This window comes from Paramormyrops kingsleyae, chromosome 3, assembly GCF_048594095.1.
Source record: "Paramormyrops kingsleyae isolate MSU_618 chromosome 3, PKINGS_0.4, whole genome shotgun sequence".
Taxonomy (NCBI): domain Eukaryota; kingdom Metazoa; phylum Chordata; class Actinopteri; order Osteoglossiformes; family Mormyridae; genus Paramormyrops; species Paramormyrops kingsleyae.
Window position 1 is genome coordinate 18,622,606 of NC_132799.1, and position 19,301 is coordinate 18,641,906.

The following is a 19,301-nucleotide window of genomic DNA, read 5'->3' on the forward strand; positions in this document are numbered from 1 at the left end:
TGCACAGAATACCCTGTGAGCAGAGAACTACACAGTGCCTTCGTACCCATCAGCTGACACGCCCAGACAGCCAGACCCAGGAGATTGCTGTCCATGCAAATCACAGTTTACCTTGACCTGCCAAACCGGAACCACTCCGCCCCTTAGCTAGCCCTAGAAACTCTTTTATGAACAGGTTCGTTGACAAAGGACAGCCCTGGTGGGGTCCAACAACTACCGGGAAGAAGTCTGACTTACTGCTGGTGATGCAAACCAAACTCTCGCTCTGTTTAGATTAGATTACATATGAAATATATAACACAGGTCTACAAAAAAATTTTTTTTCAGGTGCCAAGGTTTTTTGAATGGATTTAGGGTATTTGGAGGGTGCTGAATTCAAAAATCCCATTACCTTTTCTGAATTGGTTCTAGTTTTTGAGATAATGGACATCCATGAAAACAATGCATTCCCCTAATGCGACTTGTGTGGGATGACAAATGCAATAGCTTTTGGTCTGTCTTTTGACTCATTAACAGTGTCTTAGGTAATGAAATATCCCATATAATTATTTTGTATTTCAATTTGTAGGCCTACAATGCTATAAAAGCGACTTTTTGAAGCCAAAATTCAACTGTGTATTTGCAGAGGAAAGTCGACTACAGTATAAGTTTGTCAACCCAGTCTTGGTTTATACCCAAAAAGTTCTGTCTTAATAAATATATAAATACATGTAAAAAATTATGACTTCAAGAAGAGTCTGCATTTACCAAATGCATGAATGACACTGAGGCTTCAACCTGGAAGAGTTTTGTGTCTGTTGTGAAGAACTACTTGGGTAATCACAGAGCAGACAATTATGAAGAATTGGTGCAAGATATGCTTGCTAACTTCAGAAATTTGGGAGTTAATATGAGCATAAAAATGCATCATAGCTATTTAAACAGATTTCCAGATAACCTTGGACACTTCAGCGAGGAACAAGGCGAGAGGTGATGAAGGTGATGGAGTTGAGATATCAAGGCAGATGGGACATACACATGATGTTGGAGTTTTCAATTTCAATTAACTAATTAATATCGTATTAATCAAATCATACATAACTTTTTCCTGTCACTGTTAGATAATTGTAATCTCTTTTTTGTATGATGTTAGACTGTTTACTTACTAGTTGTAACTAAAATAAAAAATATTCTTGCAATTCTGAATGCTTTTCAAACGTGTTGCGTTAACTATTAAATATCTCAGAAACTAGATCCAATCTGTCAAAACCGAAGTCATGTTCTTAATCAGCACCATAAACTTAATATAAAACCGTTCAGACAAAAATCACTGTATACCAGTGTAATCTGTGTACTATAACATATTATAAATTTACATACAAACACACACAGATGTGGACAAATTTGTTGGTACCCTTCCACAAAAAAAAAAAAACACAACTCTGAAATAATTTGAAACTGACAAAAGTTTAATGGCATCCCTTATTGTTCATTCCATATTTAACACAAATCATACTTTGCTTATTCAGTTGAATATTTTATGTAATTCAACAAATGAAATGGCACAAAAAAATATATGGTACCCTTAATTTAATATTTTGTGGCACCACCTTTTGCAGCAACCACTGCCACTAAGCAATGTCTGTACTTCATAATGAGATGTTTGCAACTCAACTCAACTCCAACAGGTAGTTTGGCCCACTCTCCCTGAGCAAACTGCTCAAGCCTTGAGTGCATTTAGGTGTTTGTTTTGGGTCATTATCTTGTTGGAGGACCCATAACCTGTGACTGAGGCTGAGCTTTCTGACACTGGGCCGTATGTTTCACTCCAGGATGCCTTGGTAGTCTTGAGACTTCATTGTGCCCTGCACAGATTCAAGGTTCCCTGCGCCAGATGCAGCAAAGCAGCCCCAAAACAAAACCTATCCCCCTCCATGTTTCACAGTAGGTATGGTGTTCTTTACTTTCAAAGCTTCATTTTTCCTTGACTGCCATTAGGTATCAGGATGAAATCCTTGGACCCATTGTCAGACCCTACGCTGGTGCAGTGGGTCCTGGGTTCCTCCTGGTGCACAACAATACCTGGCCTTGTGGAGAAAGTATGCAAGCAGTTCTTGGAGGATGAAGGAATCGATACCATTGACTGGCCCCCTTGCATGTCTGACCTATATCCAACAGAACATTTCTGGAACATTGTTTCGGTCCATCCAACATTGCGAGGTTGCACCTAGACTATCCAGGAGCTCAGTGATGCCCTGGTCCAGATCTGGGAGGAGATCCCCCAGGACACCATCTGTTGTCTTGTCAGGCATACATACAAGCACGTGGGGGCCATACAAACTACTGAGTACAATTTTGAGTTGCTGCAATGAAAAGTAGACTAGCTTGCTGCATCATTTTTTCACTTTGATTTTCAGGGTGTCATTGAATTCAGCCCTCTGTAGGTTAATCATTTTCATTTCCATCAAATGATGTGGCATCCTTTAATTCCTAACACATTACCCAGTCCATACCAGTATAGATATCCAGCATGATCTTTTTTTTCCTATTGAGATCTGACGTGTTATCAAAGTGTTCCTTTAATTTTTTTGAGCAGTATATTTTAGCATATCTTTGTAAAATAAACAACAAATCATTTCTTTTCACAATATTAATGGTTTACTGTATCACATACTAAAGGCATGCAGGTATACATTACACAATTGCTTTTAAAATGAATCACTCTTGGAGAAAGGAAGCATTGTATCAATGAGCTGTAAAGGTACCAACAAATTTGTCCACGTCTGTGTGTGTGTGTATACACATATACATACACTGCCTGGCCCAAAAAAAAAGTCGCCATTTGAATTTATATCAGCAAATATTTAAGAGCCAATGACCGGATCATTATTACAGCTCAGCAACCTTTTCCAGCAATAAAGTAAAGTCAGCTGAGTCCCTGAATCTACTGAACTGAATCAAATGAATGGCCAGGTTACACCTCCATCCATCATCAATGGATTTTCTTCTTCCCTGTTGGCATGGGCATATTCCAGGACAAGAATGCCAAGATTCATTGGGTTTGAATTGTCAAAGAGTGGTTCAGGGAGCATGAGGAATCATTTTCACACATGACTTGGTCACCACAGAGTTGTGACCTTAACGTCATTGAAGGTCTTTGGGATGTGCCGAAGGAGACTTTATGGAGTGGTTTAACTCACTTGTCAGTACAGGATCTCGGTGAGAAATGAATGCAAATCTGGATGAAAATAAAGGGCGAGATGTTGCAATGCCGTGACAAATGTGCACTATAATCAAAGTTAAAGGTGGTTCAATTAAAAATTCAAATGGTGATTTTTTTTTTTTGGCCGGGGAGTATATACACACGCACGCACGCACGCACGCACGCACGCACGCACGCACGCACGCACGCACGCGGATTACAGAGAGGATGCAAGGGAACACAGGGACCTGATGGCCCGGTTATACAGGAACATGGTGGTCCGCAACAGCGGACCCTCGTACCCCAAACTCCTGAAGTACTGTCCACTGGACCCCCAAAGGCCACAATCAAATGCCTTTTCAAAATCCACAAAACACATGTAGACTGATTGGGCAATCTCCCAAGAACCTTCCAGTATCCATGTGAAAGTGAAGAGCTGGTCCAGCGTTCCACAAGGACGAAATCCACACTGTTCCTCCTGAATCTGAGGTTCGACCAACGGATGGAACCTCCTCTTCAATATGCCAATTCTCCCAGTCTGCCAGTCCAAAGGCACTGTTCCTTACCTCCACGCAATGCTGAAAAGGCACGTCAGCCAAGACAGCCCATCATCATCAAGAGTTTTCAAGAATGTCACCCACCCTCAGAGCCTTACCACTGAAGATTTTGACTACTTCAGTGACCTCAGCCCTCATGAAGAGTAAGTCCTGCTTTGAGTCTTTCAGCTCTACTTTCTCCAAGGAAGGCATATCAGTGGGATTCAGGAGTCCATGAAACATTCCTTCCACCGCCAGACCATATCCCCATTTGAGGTCAACAGTTCTCCATCCCTGCTGTAAACAGCATGGCTAAAGCCTTGTTTCTCCCTCCTAAGCCACCTGATGGTTTGCCAGAATCTTTTCAAGGCCACCCGCAAATCCTTCTCCAGGAGCTCAGTGATGCCCTGGTCCAGCTGAATTTTTGCTTCGGTAACTGCCAAAGCTGCATTCCGCTTGGCCTGCTGGTACCTGTCAGCTGCTTCAGGAGTTCTACAGGCTAACCGGGCTCAGGAGGTCTCGTTCTTCCACCTGACAGCTCCTTTTACTGCTGGAGTTCATCACCAGGTTTGAGGATTGCCACTGCGACAGGCATCAACAACCTTACAGCCACAGCGCCACACCAGCAATGGAGTCCCGGATCATCGCCCATGCAGTCCATTTGCTTGTTTGGTTAAATAGCCCTAAACATCAGCAGTGAGACTGCTTGCTTCTACCACCGCTGCTCTCTCATGCAACTCATAGACTTAGTAAAGCACTGGATCCATGAGTTTCAGGGACAAACTGCTGTACCTTTCAGAGAAGCAGCAAACTTACAGTATGTTGGGAAACTACCCAGTGCTGGCAAAGGACGGAAGAGCAGGGCATCACTTGTGGCGAATGGGTTGCTAATGACATGTAGGCAGGGCACTGGCCTTTAGCTAACAAAGCGGCAGTCATATGACCAGAGAGACCTGCAGCCACTCATTCGCATGACGTCACATGGCGTCCTTGCAAAAACACCTAATTTCCCCATACCAGAAAGGAGTGGATGGTATTCATTAAACAATGAATACCATCAGCGACAGTTAAATATCTATCCAAAAGGGTGAGGTGCAGCAAAACAAGGAGCGTGCAATGGGGGGAGGTATGGGGGTGCATCCATGTATGTGTGTTTTATGAAATAATGCTGAAGTAGGGGTAGTGAACCTCACAGCAAATACAGACCGCCTCACCATGACCATGCTCCAAACACCAGGCCATACTATCGGTGTGTGTCGGAGTACCCTGACCTCCTTCTGAAAGCTATTTCTGTTTCAGATTGAAAAAAAGTAACAGGAATACTAACTAGCTCTGATGAATCAGATGGATACCCAGGTGGTAGGGGGCACAGTTTCCCTGAATCTCAGTCTCTCGGAAGTGGCCCATGCTGGTTATGAATAAAAGTGCTAAGCAGCTTTAACGTGCTGTCGTACAGGAGAGCTCCAATTTGCAGGTCTAATAAAAAAGGAGATCTATTCCTGCTCTCCGATATCCAAGACATAAAGCATCGAGCCCTGACAAGACCCGCTGCCAGTCTGCGATTCTGTCTGAAGGAGGGAGGCACGTGTCCCTGCCTGGATACTGCCGATACTGACTTTGTCATCATGACGCAGCCTCACGCTCGAAATCACACATCACACCGACATCTTTCATCACATCTTATAAATGGGCAGCTGGCAGGCACAAAGCACAAAGCCACAGCTGGACACCTGAGAAGACTGGCGCCATGGTTACAAGATCCTTACGCTGCCAGAAGGGCCAGCACTGGCTTCCGCATGGGGCTGAAATGCGACCATCACACAGGCACTATGACACAAGTTCACAAATCACATGGGATTTTTAAGCAGCCTAATGAAGCAGGACTGCTACCCAACCATCCAGCGTTCCAGCATGCTTGGCCATCCCTTTTCCAACCTGTTGGGCCACAATCAAGCCTGCAATGGGTGACACAGATTTCACAGAGCACAGGACAGGCCCCATATAAGGACACTGAAGCTCTATCCCCCTGTAGGTATGAGGTGGTTTTGAGGAAACAAGCCTGTTGAGTCACCGTGGCATTATTCAGGTCGGCAGATGCAAACTCACAGCGGTATGACAAACCCATGCCAGAGCATGGATGACACGTGAGCACATCACACAAACAAACGAGGAGTCTCTCTCACACTTTTCGTGCCACAGTTGCAATACAGAGTCTGTCACCCACCCCCACCCCACCCCAGTCAAAAGTAGAAGGTTCAGTCTTTCTTTTGACTGCTTTTGTAACAACACCATGGATCTCAGGATTGTACACAGTGTCCTGAGAATCACAGACATGGACAGTACAGGATCCACTACGATGTGCAAGTGAACACAGCAGGGAACTGTTCCTGAGAGAAAAAAAACAAGCAGGAGTGAACCAGATTCACAACTGGAAGGATTTGTCTCTCCCTCAGATCAGATCTACTCTAAATCAGATCTATATGAAAGAACAAGAAAATGTCTTTGAACACTGCAGGAACAAACCATCATTTTACTGATCAGCTGAAAACCAGCCAGTCACACCCACAAGTTTTATATCCTAACCACTTCCCAAGCTGCAGCACAAACTGTTACATAAAACTGAATGTCATGACCCACGATGGCTGAAAGACTGCCCACATGAACTACTCTCCCATGTAGCTCTTTCACAGCTGCAAGTTGATTCCACTTTAGTAATTAGTAGCTTCTTCATTATATGGGGCCCAGAGGAATGCAAAAATGTTTAACAGTGGTTAAAATAACCATTAGGGAAGCATTTTGTGCAGGGCCAGCTGCATTGCATTTGGACCAGAACTTCAGAAGGTAGGATTAAATAATTTGTTTTTTTCTCTCTGTTCTGGGTAAACATCTTCATCATGTCTATCAAATGGACATATGTAGACAGTTCTGTGAAACAAGTAAAGAATGGAAAAATTATATTAGGGAATCTTAGTCTTTTAAGAATGTACTGGAAGTGCTGTGTGGTAAGGCTCACCATAATTACTCCAAATGTTGATTATTTAGCATCTGCCAAGTAAATGAATGTAGTAGTGATGCTATAGGAATGATGAAGATGGAAAAGATGATTACACTGTCGAGCTGATGATTCATCCCACAAAGAGAAGACCTCAGCTGAGGAGGGGAGGGTGCACCATCCCACAGGGGGTCAAAGTTCATGGCTGGTACACACTGGGAGGGTTGCGGGCAGGGAGTCATTTCTGTGACCAACTGGTAAAAACCTTAAAATCTGTCTCCCCTTAAATCTTCAGGCTCCTCATTGTCAACATACAATCCACAAGCTTTTGGAATCTCAAATCAGTTCCAGTTTGATTGACATGTCTCTGTCTTTAGCACATACACATTTCATCAATGCATGGGGTCCCAAATTCTGTGAGAATTGCTCAGCTGCCTGCGTTCACCACTCCATTACAAGCACGGCATGGCTCCCAGTTTTCCTGGCCAATGGATGGTGCCTCCCTGGTGGAGGGTGGTGTGAATAAAAGAGCTGCAAGCAGAATTGAAAATCTCCCAGATAAACTGCTGCCTGGACACTATTCATCTTTAACAACTTGCTGCTCTCAAATTGGTTGCAGAGCCCAGAGATCTATCTGTGGGTGGGTGCTGTTCAGAATCAGACCTGCCAAACCAAGGCTGGCCACACGTGGCTGAGGTGATGTGCAAGTAAGTGGGAGTCTCCTTGGAACCCAGCCGTTTGCATGTCCATGGAAACACATGCTGCAGAGGAGGAGACAGTACAACTGGTGGGGAGACTCAGAAGCAGAGTAGTATATAAGCGATGATGAAAGTACCAATAGCTCAGGGAAAAGTGCCGCTCTCCTCCCCTCACCTAACCCCCGGAAGATGCAGTGGTACACTCTAGAGCCAGGGATGCACATCAGGGCCAAGCTGAGCCAATCAGGTTGCTATTGGCACAGGCTGTTAGCGCTGGCTAATGTCTCATATTGGCGCAGCACATATGGGAACCATAATGCGAGGCAGACACACGGAGTGATGCAGAGATTCTGCCATCTTGGCAGATGGCGGCGTTGCACGGCTTCATCACCAGTGACGTGTCAACAGCTGCCTCAGTCACCTACAAGCCATCCTCCATAGATTGCGACAGTGTATTAATCAAACACAACCTGGAAAGCTGTACTAGGCCAGCCTGTCAGAGCACAAGGACACAGTGGCCATTACAAATGCCAGTTTCAGTGACGCGAATCCTAACAGGGATTCTATTTGTATTGAGCAAAATGGCAGTGCAAAGACCATATTCGGGCATCACAGTGACAGGCTGGAGGAAATCACCGCCAATGGTTTCCTACTTCTTTTACCCAAATAAATAGTGTTACTGTTTTGCACACAAGCCAGTGATGAATAGATTCAATAAAAAAGTTGCCTGGTTACTTGAAAGTGCTCTGTCAAAGCATCGTAATGGCATAGATCTAATTACCTTTTGGTTTAACAATCTTTAAAATTAATTCTTTATTTACTAGCCATTTACAGGGACCTTCGGGGAACCAAGCTGGCTGTGATCTAGGAGTCCTGGAAACAGGATTCCCAGCCTGCCTCATGTTCCGGAGCCTCTAGTGCAGGGGTCTCAAACTCCAGTCCTGGGGGGCCGGAGCCCTACACAGTTTTTGGTTCACCCTCATTTAACACACCTGATTCAACTCCTTGTGCTAATTACCACACAGCTCTTGAGCTGAATCATTTGTGGTGGAACAGGGAAAGAACTAAGCTACACAGGGCTCCGGTCCCCCAGGACTGGAGTTTGAGACCCCTGCTCTAGTGTTTTGACACTGTCGGGCAGCTGCCCAATCCTCATGACAGTAGCATGGTATCATGTGCTAGCCACCTGCCCCTTGGTCCATGCTAACTGCACTTGAAGGCTGCTGGTCAGAGTTTTAAATGTAATGGTGGCTGGCACAAACAGACATATGAGATAAAGAACGTCAACCGTGATCAGAAACGCTGACACTCTCAGTAATGCAGAGACCAAGAGGAAAGTGACAAGATCAGAAATAGATGCAATGCTAGCAGATATGTCTCTGTTTAAGACACAGTTCATTGTTTTTCAGAATAATAGGGATACCCCTGAAAGGCAACACCATTCTGTTTCCAGCTTGTCTCAGAATTAAGACTGCCTCACCTCTGACTAATAATAACAGGAACTTAAAGCATCTTGGTTACTTTCAGTCATCTGTGATTGCTTTTCGTCTTCAGCTGTCAGCAACACCCCCATTCCTGCCAGAAATCTTTGGAAGCAGGAGGAAGAACATCTTGACACAAGCCCCATCACACAGGGGGCTGGGATAGCTTGCTGGCTACTACAACAATTTACAGAGTGGAAAATTAAGACCATTTAACAAGGGCATGAGGCATTCCAGCCAGAGAATCAACAAATGCTAAGACCAGAAACTATGATCTGTCCACTTTTTGGGCAATGACATTTAGATTTTTATGAAGAAAGCTGCATTAATCAATCTTTTTCACGTCATCTAATGAAATTCTAATCTGCATTTATATTTGAACATATGTTGAACTTAACAGATATCTGCCTTAATGAAGCTGAATGAAAAAAATGAGACAGTTGCGTGAAACGTGACAACTGCATTATTGATCCACAGACTTGACTTACACTGCTGAGGAGACCATGTCACTGGAACCCTAACCAAGTAACTACTGGTTCTACTAGGTTATAATTCAATGACCCACTACCCAGTAAATACTGGTTTTGTGACAATACCAATGAAAAACAAGACATAAAAACTGCAAACTGGCATTTCCTGCACCACCAAACACATTTGGAGTTCAGAGCACTATTGTTTATTGTCAAAAGGTAATTTCAGCACAACAATGGAGAGAAATGTCACCACCAATAAAAAACAAACACCAACGAATGACACACCAAGTCACCGCCATTCAAATCCTATAACTGGATGTCATAAAAAGAGAAAAAAACCCAAGAGATGGAAGTCAACTACAAGGAAGGCTCCTTGTAATTGGCTGTCTTTGATTGTTACTGATATATCAATTCATTATATTTTTATACAACACCTTTCACAAGAGTTGCCCCAAGGAACATGACAAGAGCATGTGGCAATTTGTTACTATGTGATTTATCCAAAATGGTTCATGGAACAGGAAAACAGGAAAGAAATGATGTCAGAAGGCAACAGAGGAAGGAAACCAAAACAGACAGACAGTCAGACAGCAGTTGTGAGGCTGCCTTGCTGCCAGCAAGCTGATATTTTGGGACAGATTCAGACGTTACCTTCCATGAGAAGCCTTCCTGTCCAGAAGGTAGAGGTCATATGGCCAGCATATTGTGATATTTTTGTGTAGAATCACGATCCACAATACAGATTGTAATTTGGTTCGTTAATAAGCCAACAAAATGGGAAAGTACGTGGTAATGTTAATTGACCATTATGCAACAATTCTATCCTTGCAAGAAACACTAACTGAAACATAATGAATGCTAAAGTTAATTACTAAGGTATGTAAAATATTGAACAAATACAATAAACTGACTCGTTATAGCAAAAGTGCCTTTTATTTATTTTTTAACACTAAAGTTTCAAATGCAAATTTATGACTTTGGTCAGTAACTGTGCACTTCTGAACTTAGTTTCAATAAATACAAACAAATTACATAATTTATTAAAGTTGATTACTTTTTTTTAAAGCATTGATTAAAATTTGCCTTCTGGATTACTCAGCAATATGGCAGAAAGGACAGCAGATAGCGGATGAGGGTCCAAATAAAGAGCGAAGCACCAGTTGCGCACTTCACCTTAAAAGTAAAAGAAAACTTTCATGTTTGAGGGGCTCACCCAATAATGCTATGTGCCCTTCAGCGTACTGGTGTGGTCTATCCTGTCTTTTCATTACTTTGTTTTAAGTCATGTTGCTTGACTTACTACAATTCCTGAATCTCATGATGATCGCCACTAAAATTAAGGCTCATTCTGTTGTTTAGCCACATCTTACATAATACATATTATATGAATATCGTGTAGCGTACAAATTTTTTTGTGAACCTATTGTGTGTATTGAGTAGGGCTGAGCATTGGTAAAGGTTCACATCACAACACTTGAAATTTTGTGATTAATATTCATTTAAAAAAAAGAAAAAAAAAAGAACTGAAAATGTACCCAAAATAAACTACACAAATAGAACTTATCTACCAACAGTCTATCAAATAAGTTGGTGTTGCATGAGTTGTGTCAACAGTCACAAATCGGTGTTGACTAATCACTTGCTTTTGATCAGTACCGTCTCTATGGAATCCAGAACATTTGCAAAAAATAAAAGGAAAAATGTATGTCCTTTGGTGACCAGTTGTACTTCAATTTTGTGAAAATTTCTCACAAATATGCCACACTCAAAAAGCAGTGATGAAAATGATTACGATTGGCACATATTGCTCATGTAGATAGAGTGGTAAAAATTAGAGCAAGTTTTTTAAAAAAAAATCTACTAGATCAGAGGTTCTCAACCTTTCTGCATCACGACCCAATTTTTACCATGTCAGCTCAGTCGTGAACCTATATCAAGTATAGTTTAAAATTAATGCTATGATCAAGCAAGCAGTGCACTCTGCAATTTACGCCTATCAACGTCTATCGCACAAATCTGATTGGATGTGCCAGTGAATTTTAAATTAAGCATCTGTGGTTTGGCTTCTTGGTTTGGTTGAGTGTTTACTAAGTTTGTGCTAAGCAGTTGCAGACCCAAGACCCGTTTATATAGGTTAATTCTAGGATTGGGGCTAGGAAATCTGATTATGGATCAGCACAGGGACTTACTAGTTTTAAAATGGTTACACTTCAGAACTTGCCATTTGGGTGGCCAATTTCAGTTGCGACCCCCAGGTTGAGTAATCACTGTACTAGATACTGTTGAAAAGGAACCATCAGTAAAATTGCAGAGCTGGCTAGGGTTTGTTTCTTATGATTATTTTAGCAAAATTTATTGATGGTCTCAACCCAGCTGACTATCGCAGTTCTTGCAAAGTGACAATTGTATGTGCATAACATGCAACGTAGATATTAAGGCCTAGTAGTGAGAGAGGCATGGTGGCGTAGTGGGTAGCACTTTTACGGCACACCGTTGCTTTGTGTGTGTGGAGTTCATATGTTCACCCTGTGTTTGCATGGGTTTACAAAGTTTCTTCCCACAGTCCAAAAACATGCAACTTAAGTTATATAAATTGCCTGAAGATGCGTTCATTTTCGTTATCTATTAGCATAAACTCCGCCATCTCGCAGTTACGGTAAGGTTAGAGGTACCTTAATTTTTTTTCCTTAGTTTGGTTGCTAAGGTGTTTTGTGCAACCGTTAAGGGATTCCATAAATATAAGACCAAGATAAGGAGAAAAACTTAAATACTTAAGAGAAAAAATTAAGGAAACCTTAAGGGGGAGACTTAAGGGCGTTTTGTGCAACCGACTTTATTTTAAGGAGACCTTAACTCGGACTTTAAGGAAAATCTTAACTTAAGGAGTTTTGTGCAACCGGCCCCTGGTCCTTAGCAGGTCTTAGAATTACATAAATATAACCTCAGATGAACAACACATGCCGTATTATACCGTGTCTTTGTTTGTTTGACAAAAACTACGCCAAAATGCAAAAGCAGTGTGTGAAAAAACTAAGCACGCCCTTACCGCTTCCATAGGATTTAAAAGGATAAGTAGCAGCCAGGTGCTGGTAATCAAATACTCTTAATTAAGTGACCATCAGCAAGTCTGACCACCACTATAAAAGCAGTAGTTTTGGCAGTTTGCTGGTCTGGAGTAATCAGCGATGATCTTAAAGAAGCAACTGTTGCTGCCCATCAATCTGGGAAGGGTTATAAGGCCACTTCCAAACAATTTGAAGTCGAGCATTCTACAGTGAGAATGTTTTTCACTTGTGAATAATCTTGTAAGACAGTTACCAGACATCCCAACAAATTCACCTCAAAGTCAGACCGTGTAATGCTCAGAGAAGTTGCAAAAAAACTAAAGAACTACATCACAGACTCTACAGGCCTCAGTTAGCATGTTAAATGCTAACGTTTATGACAGTACAATTAGAAAAAGACTGAACAAGTACGGCTTGTTTGGAAGGGTTACCAGGAGAAAGCTTCTTCTCTCTAAAAAGAACTTTGGTTTGCAAAGCTCCATCTAAACAAGCTATATGACTTCTGGAACAATGTCCTTTGGACAGACTAAACAAAAGTGGAGATGTCTGGCCATAATGCACAGTGCCATGTTTGCTGAAAATCAAACGGCATACCAGCACAAACACCTCAAACCAACTGCCAAGCACGGTGGTGGAGGGGTGATGATATGGGCTTGTTTTGCAGCTATGGGACCTGGTCACCTTGTAGTCAATTCAATTAATTTAAATTCAATTCAATTCATTCATTTTTACTGTCCTTAACACAATGTGCAGGGACATGTGTAAATGAAGAGAGTCACGGATACACCACAACATGCAAATATGTGAAACACAGGGGGACAGGGAAGGGGGAGAGAAAGGGATATGCACAATATACATAATACACATAATATACATAAATTAGACATACATTACACATAAATAGTCATTGAATCGACCAACTCCTCTGTATTCAGAGTCAAATGTGAGGCCATCTGTCCTACAGCTAATGCTTGGCTGAAACTGGTTCACGCAACAGGACAATGATCCCAAGTACACCAGCAAATCTACAACAGAATGGCTGAAAAAGAAAAGAATCAAGGTGTTGCAATGGCCCAGTCAAAGTCTAGAGTTCAGCCAGAATGAAACACTTTGGCAGGACCATAAGAGAGCTGTGCATAAACTGATGCCCACAAACCTCAATGAACTGAAGCCACATTGTAAAGAGGAGTAGGCCAAAATTCCTCCACAACGATGTGAGAGACATACAGAAAATGAAGCAATCAAGTTAATGCCATTAAAGGTGGTTCTACAAGCTATTGAATCATGGGGTGTAATTAGTTTTTCACACATGGCTTCTCCATTTTGGCTTAATTTTTATAAAAAAAAATAATGACACGGTGAAATCTGTTATGTGTTGTTTTACTCCTGAGGTTAGATTTAAATTAGGGCTGTCAAAATGAACGGGTTAATGCAGATTAATCATCATCATGATTAATCTGATTAAAATTTTTAATGCAATTAACCCATCTGCAGCGCAGAATGATTCAAAATCCCTGAAATGTCTCTGTCAAACCATTTCGGGCAGTTTTAGTGCGTTCCATTTGCCCTCGGAACTTGTATTCAGAGTCGGATTCCGGAGTTTTGAAGCCGGAAGTGACGACATGCGCTCCCGTTTCTCGGAGATCCAAGAAATATCTCGGAGCAGCACAGAGGATGCCGAGTTCAGAATCCAAGATGGCTGCGCCCTTTATCAACAGAAGGGAAAGTTGTAGTTTTATACTGTTTAAGCACTACTTCTCATTTGTGGCTCATTAAATTGGTCGCACACGCTATACCGTCCAAGTTATCTGTGGATGTGTTGCTACGGAGTTTTATATGTAAAGCACCGCACGTAATGTGTTATCAATTGATATTGCTAACAATGGCAATTAACCGGGCTAGAATTGGACTTCATGATTAGTTGGATTATTTGTCGGATTTACGGTAGTCAAATTAATCAATAGATTATTTGATTATTAATATAATAAATAGTGACAACACCAATAATAAAATTTAAATAAAATTGCTTGTGGTGCCACTTGTACGAACGGTATCTTTGCAAAGTTTACAAATTATAGTACAGTGGGTTCACGTCCGATTTTGCAAATCCAAACCATTTCCACAGTCAAAGCAGAACCTTTTTTGGAACCAATTCTTCCTCATAAGTCAGACTGCACTCTGTTTATTCAACAGCAAAGCCAGTCGTGTTTTTACTGTGTGACATGAGTGCAATATCTTTAATGGTCCGATGGCATGTGTGTATATATATATTTTACTAGATTACCTAATGGTTATAAAATCTCAAATAGATTTTTTTAGTTCAAGATCAAGTTCCTAAGTTGGCATCCACTGAAACAGATGATTGACAAAGTAGTAAGATATACAGTACAGACAGCACTGAGATAAGCAGGCTAAAATTGCTTTGTTTTACATTGATCTGTTCTTGTTGTACTACTGTTGCAGCCTCTGAACATGCAGACATCATGTGACAGGTGCATACCGGCTTATTCTGTATTCATAATTATAGTGTTAAGTAGTGCGCTTGTAAAAGGGAATTCACTGGAAGCTCAGCTTAACCGTACTTATGCCTAGTTGACTCCTTATCTGCATCTATGTCTGCATTGTGATGTTTGCCTCACCTGAAGGCTGCATTGGCCAAAGGTGTGCTAAATAATTATAAGTGCTAAATAAAAGTAAATGTCAATGCACCATTGTAACACAACTGTCACCATAAATCTGCAATGCTTACCATGGATATATCACCCACCACTACCTGAAAGTAACTGACAATTACTCACTGAAGTGTGCCACAGCACAAGAAGATACAGAATGTAAAGTGGCAAGTTCTTGTTGGGATTTAGACCCCCCCCCCCCCCCCATCCCCAGCAACACCATTAAACAACACGCTACACTTGGCAGTGCTACAGTCTGAAATTCCTCCATAATTGCATGGCCTCACACAGGCACAGAGCTAAACATGCAAGTCAGTGCATTAGCATGTTTGCTAATAAGCCAAATGTCCTCCTAATGGAAACGGCATCAAAAGAAGAAAGCCTAATTAATCTCTACGCTTGCGTCACACCAAATCATGGCAGATAAAATCCCCAGCTCAAGCCGAACAGAAAAGGCGCAGCAGTGTCTGCTTTCCATAAACAGATCCTTTTGCTTTTGAGGGCCTTGCTTCACGTATTCCATGCTGCCGCATGCAATTAGACCATCTGACACTGACCCTTAATGGCATCCACTGCACCCCCCCCCCCTTTCCCACTCCCTCAGGTAACTCCAGCAGGGTGGGGCATGGGGCATTCTGCAGGCAGCCACCGATGTAGGTGAATGTTTAAGTGGATGGGGTAATGGGACTCCACCAGACAGGGTCCAGAAAGCTAGCTCTTAATTATTAGCCTATTCATAAGAGAGAAGCTCAGCAAGCTTCATCAGAAATACCCTTTTGAAGTTCAAAAACAGTACCTCCTCATGTTTATTTCATCCTTACATTTAACGGAGCCCCAATTAGGGATAGGCTGATCCACATTTTTTCAGTTACAATTCGATTCTGGTACACAACTGCTGATACCGATTCTGATACAAGAGCTCTTGTATCAGAATCTTGTATCTTTAATCTTTTAATATAATATATACAGAGAATATATAAACACTTTATATATTATTAAAACTTTTTAAACTAGTAAATACAAGTGAAAAAAAATGTGTGCCAAAAAATCTTTATCGAGGCTACTAGAAACACACATAATGTACTGTTCCCTCATTTGAACATCTTGTTTTAAGCATTTTTGAGGCATTTACAGTTCAATCTGAATATCTTCCAAGAGAGTATACAGAAGTGGCGAACGCTTAAAATGCCCCCAAATTTTTCTCCCACTAGCCATGTTACCTACATTTAATTGCAATAGCAGCCTGTTATGTATCACAAGCTGTAGCGAGTGCGCAAAACAGCCCAAGCTAGCAAACTCCAAAGTCATCCATTGCTTTTTTCATATTACTTGCATTATCTCACACACTTGTGTGCGCTTCATTTAGTAGAATTTTCCAAGAAACGCTACTTCCACCTCTGAAAACTTTGTTTTTAAAGTCTGCAAATCGCTGTGCTAGTAGTTAAAAGCGTAAAATACTTCCAGAGCATCACCATCTGATCTAATGTTCCTACACTCCTCCTACTGCATATGGTATACACATGCAGGGTGAAGTCACTGTGGTGACACCCAATGAGTGGCAAAAAAAATGTGAGTGGCAGCATTAGTATTCAGTTTCAGTGTTGCAAAAAACACATCTAAAATGGGAAATAGCTGTCCTGTGATTGATTGTATAAATTGGCTTAACAAGAAATAGAAGCTACCTTTTTCCAGACTGCTGAAAACTAAATAAGTATCGAACGTGAAACAGTCACATATGGCCGATCCCCGACCTGTCCAATAGGTTTGCATCAGTGCTGATACCCATAGGAATATCCAAATAGTTTTAGATCGTTTCATTAAATCCAGGAGACAGCATATGATACAAGCTGAATAAGTAGAGGATCTCCTGTTTGTCGCTGGTCCTGGTGCATTCCCCTACTGCCAGGTTTACACTGGCAGCACCGGGTGGCTCAGGGCCAGGCTTCAGCATGCAGAAGCACAGCATTTTGTACACACTGAGACATGCTCCCATGTACAGAGACTATAAATACCTTAATCATTTTTCATCCCAAAGCAAAACAGAAGCACTTAACTGCAATATTCCAGACATGTCACCTTAGGTATATTGACTTCATGGAGTTAGGTGAGGGACAACCCGGAGGAGTGGGAGTTCTGCCTAGGCTTGCACGGTATTATTGTAATGCTGTGTACCCACATATTTTTCGTTCGAAAATACCGCCACCCAACTTGGTAAATTTTATCGGAAAATGCCGGAATATTGTTGCTTTTTAAAATACTGTCAAAATACAATATACCACGATGTTAGGACTAGATGGTATGACGGTATTAAAAATCATATGCTGTCTAGTGCTGGCTGGAATTGCAGTGGTAAAAAAACAACCTGCCTTTATCAATGATAATAGCAGTCCTGTCACCAATTAAACACGTACAAATAAACAGCATTACAACATTTTCTTGTAATCCGCCAAGCAAACAAGAGCATTGAATTGCGTTTTGGCATGCCTGCCCGGTGCTGTCAGACTTTTCACGTCGTTCTGCGTCGCCTTACCTCTGGCCGAAAGTTTCTTGGTGTTGATAATTTTGGCGGCGTACTCCTGCCCGGTGGACTTCTTTACACATCGGCGCACTACGGAGAAGGCGCCCCTGAAAAAGATCGACAAAAAACACATTTCCACGTCTCGCGTTTGTCACAAAATGAAGATGATAGAAAACGTGTATATTTTAAAAAATAAATAGTTATCAGTATCTGAAGGAATATACACGAAATAAGGAACCCCCCGCCCCTCCCCAGCCAAATTAACAACATTTCCACACAGAATGAAACGATTCTACGTTTAATCCGAGATGACAACGGATTAACAGTTTCTTCTCACACCCATCTCAAATCCCACAAAGAACAAACACATGTAAGGCTGGTGGGAGACAGGGGAGTTGGGAGGGGGCTTGTGTTGTCAGGGTCGAATAAGTGAGAATGAAAGTGAGAATGAGGAAGACATCAGGACTGGTGCACCGGTGACGGAAAAACAATAAGGTACAGAGCAGGAAGCGTCTGCTAATATTATTGTGTACTCCGCCACATATAATATATATATATATATATATAGGATCTACTGTCCATACATGAGCCCTTCCTAGTCATATCCTGAACAAATTCATCCTCATTAATACCGGGTGTCTTATTAAAACAATGAAAATAACGTCGCTGGATTTTCCAAGTTAAATAAAAAAGAGAGAGATCGGAATGCAGGATTATTAATAACGTGAGCGATGATTACGTTACTCAATAAGCAACGATTCGTTTTACGCCGAGTGTATAACGTGAGACAGTTTTCATCGCGATGAAAAAGACGAAGCTCTCTCCGTAAATAACAGTGATTAAAAGAGAAAAAGTCGTCGTGTTTTTAAACGGGTAGGGTGTTTCGCGGGAGCCTTCATCAGGAAGCGCTTCTGGCTGCATGAATATGGATAGGTACAATATATTTTGCGCGACTAAAACGCGTACAACCGACGTGTACATGCAGAGATCCCAGTGCCACTACTAGTAGGTGATCGGACACAAGAATGCACCCTGCTAGGAGCTGAATCATTACAGAAATAAAAATTGGGATGCCGGACAGATGTACCGCCGTATGAACTGGACTGTGCGCAGCCAGCTTCTCGCTTTGCTCCGCTGCCTTGCCTGTTTCTGACATCAAAAGCACTCTGCTCCTGTCGACGTTAACGCAATCACATGCACACAACACGGCGAGCTAAAAAGTGCCGTCGCCGCATACTTTCCCAACTCTTCGTATAGCTGATACTCGTCGGTGAACCTGGTCGAGGTAACGATCGTAGCCATGTTCTGCGGGGGAGTTTCGCCTGTCCTTCCGGCGTCTACTGCGCTCAGTTTTCGGGAGAAGATCTCATGCGCTCAGACAGAGAAGAAGGGGGAGGGGTGGTGCTGTGCTGGTGCTAGTGGAGGTGGAGATAAAAAATGGCCAGCAACGCGAGATTTTGTCCCTAGTGTCAAGATAGCAGAGGTGCAGTGGGACGCTCCGCACCCTGAGCAAGCGAATGTGAGGGCAAACGCACGACAAACCGATCCCAGATCGGTCGTCAGAAAGTAAGCAGAATCGAAATTTTAAGGAAACGAAGCTGTGGATGTTGTGGCGCATTGGCACAGTATCGACCCTGTGAGCGTACACGAAATTGTCTGTGGGAGCTGCTTCACTTCGTTCCAGC

The 19,301-nt window shown here is 42.1% G+C and overlaps 1 protein-coding gene across 29 annotated transcripts in view; it reads right to left on the reverse strand.

Moving 5' to 3' along the window:
• LOC111853435 (calcium/calmodulin-dependent protein kinase type II subunit gamma) overlaps window positions 1-19,097 on the reverse strand; it is an 81,381-nt gene extending 62,284 nt beyond the window's left edge. For 4 of the 29 annotated variants that reach the window (XM_023830289.2, XM_023830295.2, XM_023830290.2 and 1 more), the window contains exons 1-2: window positions 18,854-19,095; window positions 17,629-17,723 (exon numbers count right to left, since the gene is read on the reverse strand). In XM_023830289.2, the coding sequence (XP_023686057.1) occupies window positions 17,629-17,723; window positions 18,854-18,918 (160 nt within the window). In that variant the 5' untranslated portion in view covers window positions 18,919-19,095. Of the gene's footprint in view, window positions 1-17,628; window positions 17,724-18,853 lie in introns of all 29 variants that reach the window. The other 25 variants (XM_023830291.2, XM_023830283.2, XM_023830281.2 and 22 more) reach the window with 15 other exon arrangements.
• Window positions 19,098-19,301: the final 204 nt, after the last annotated feature.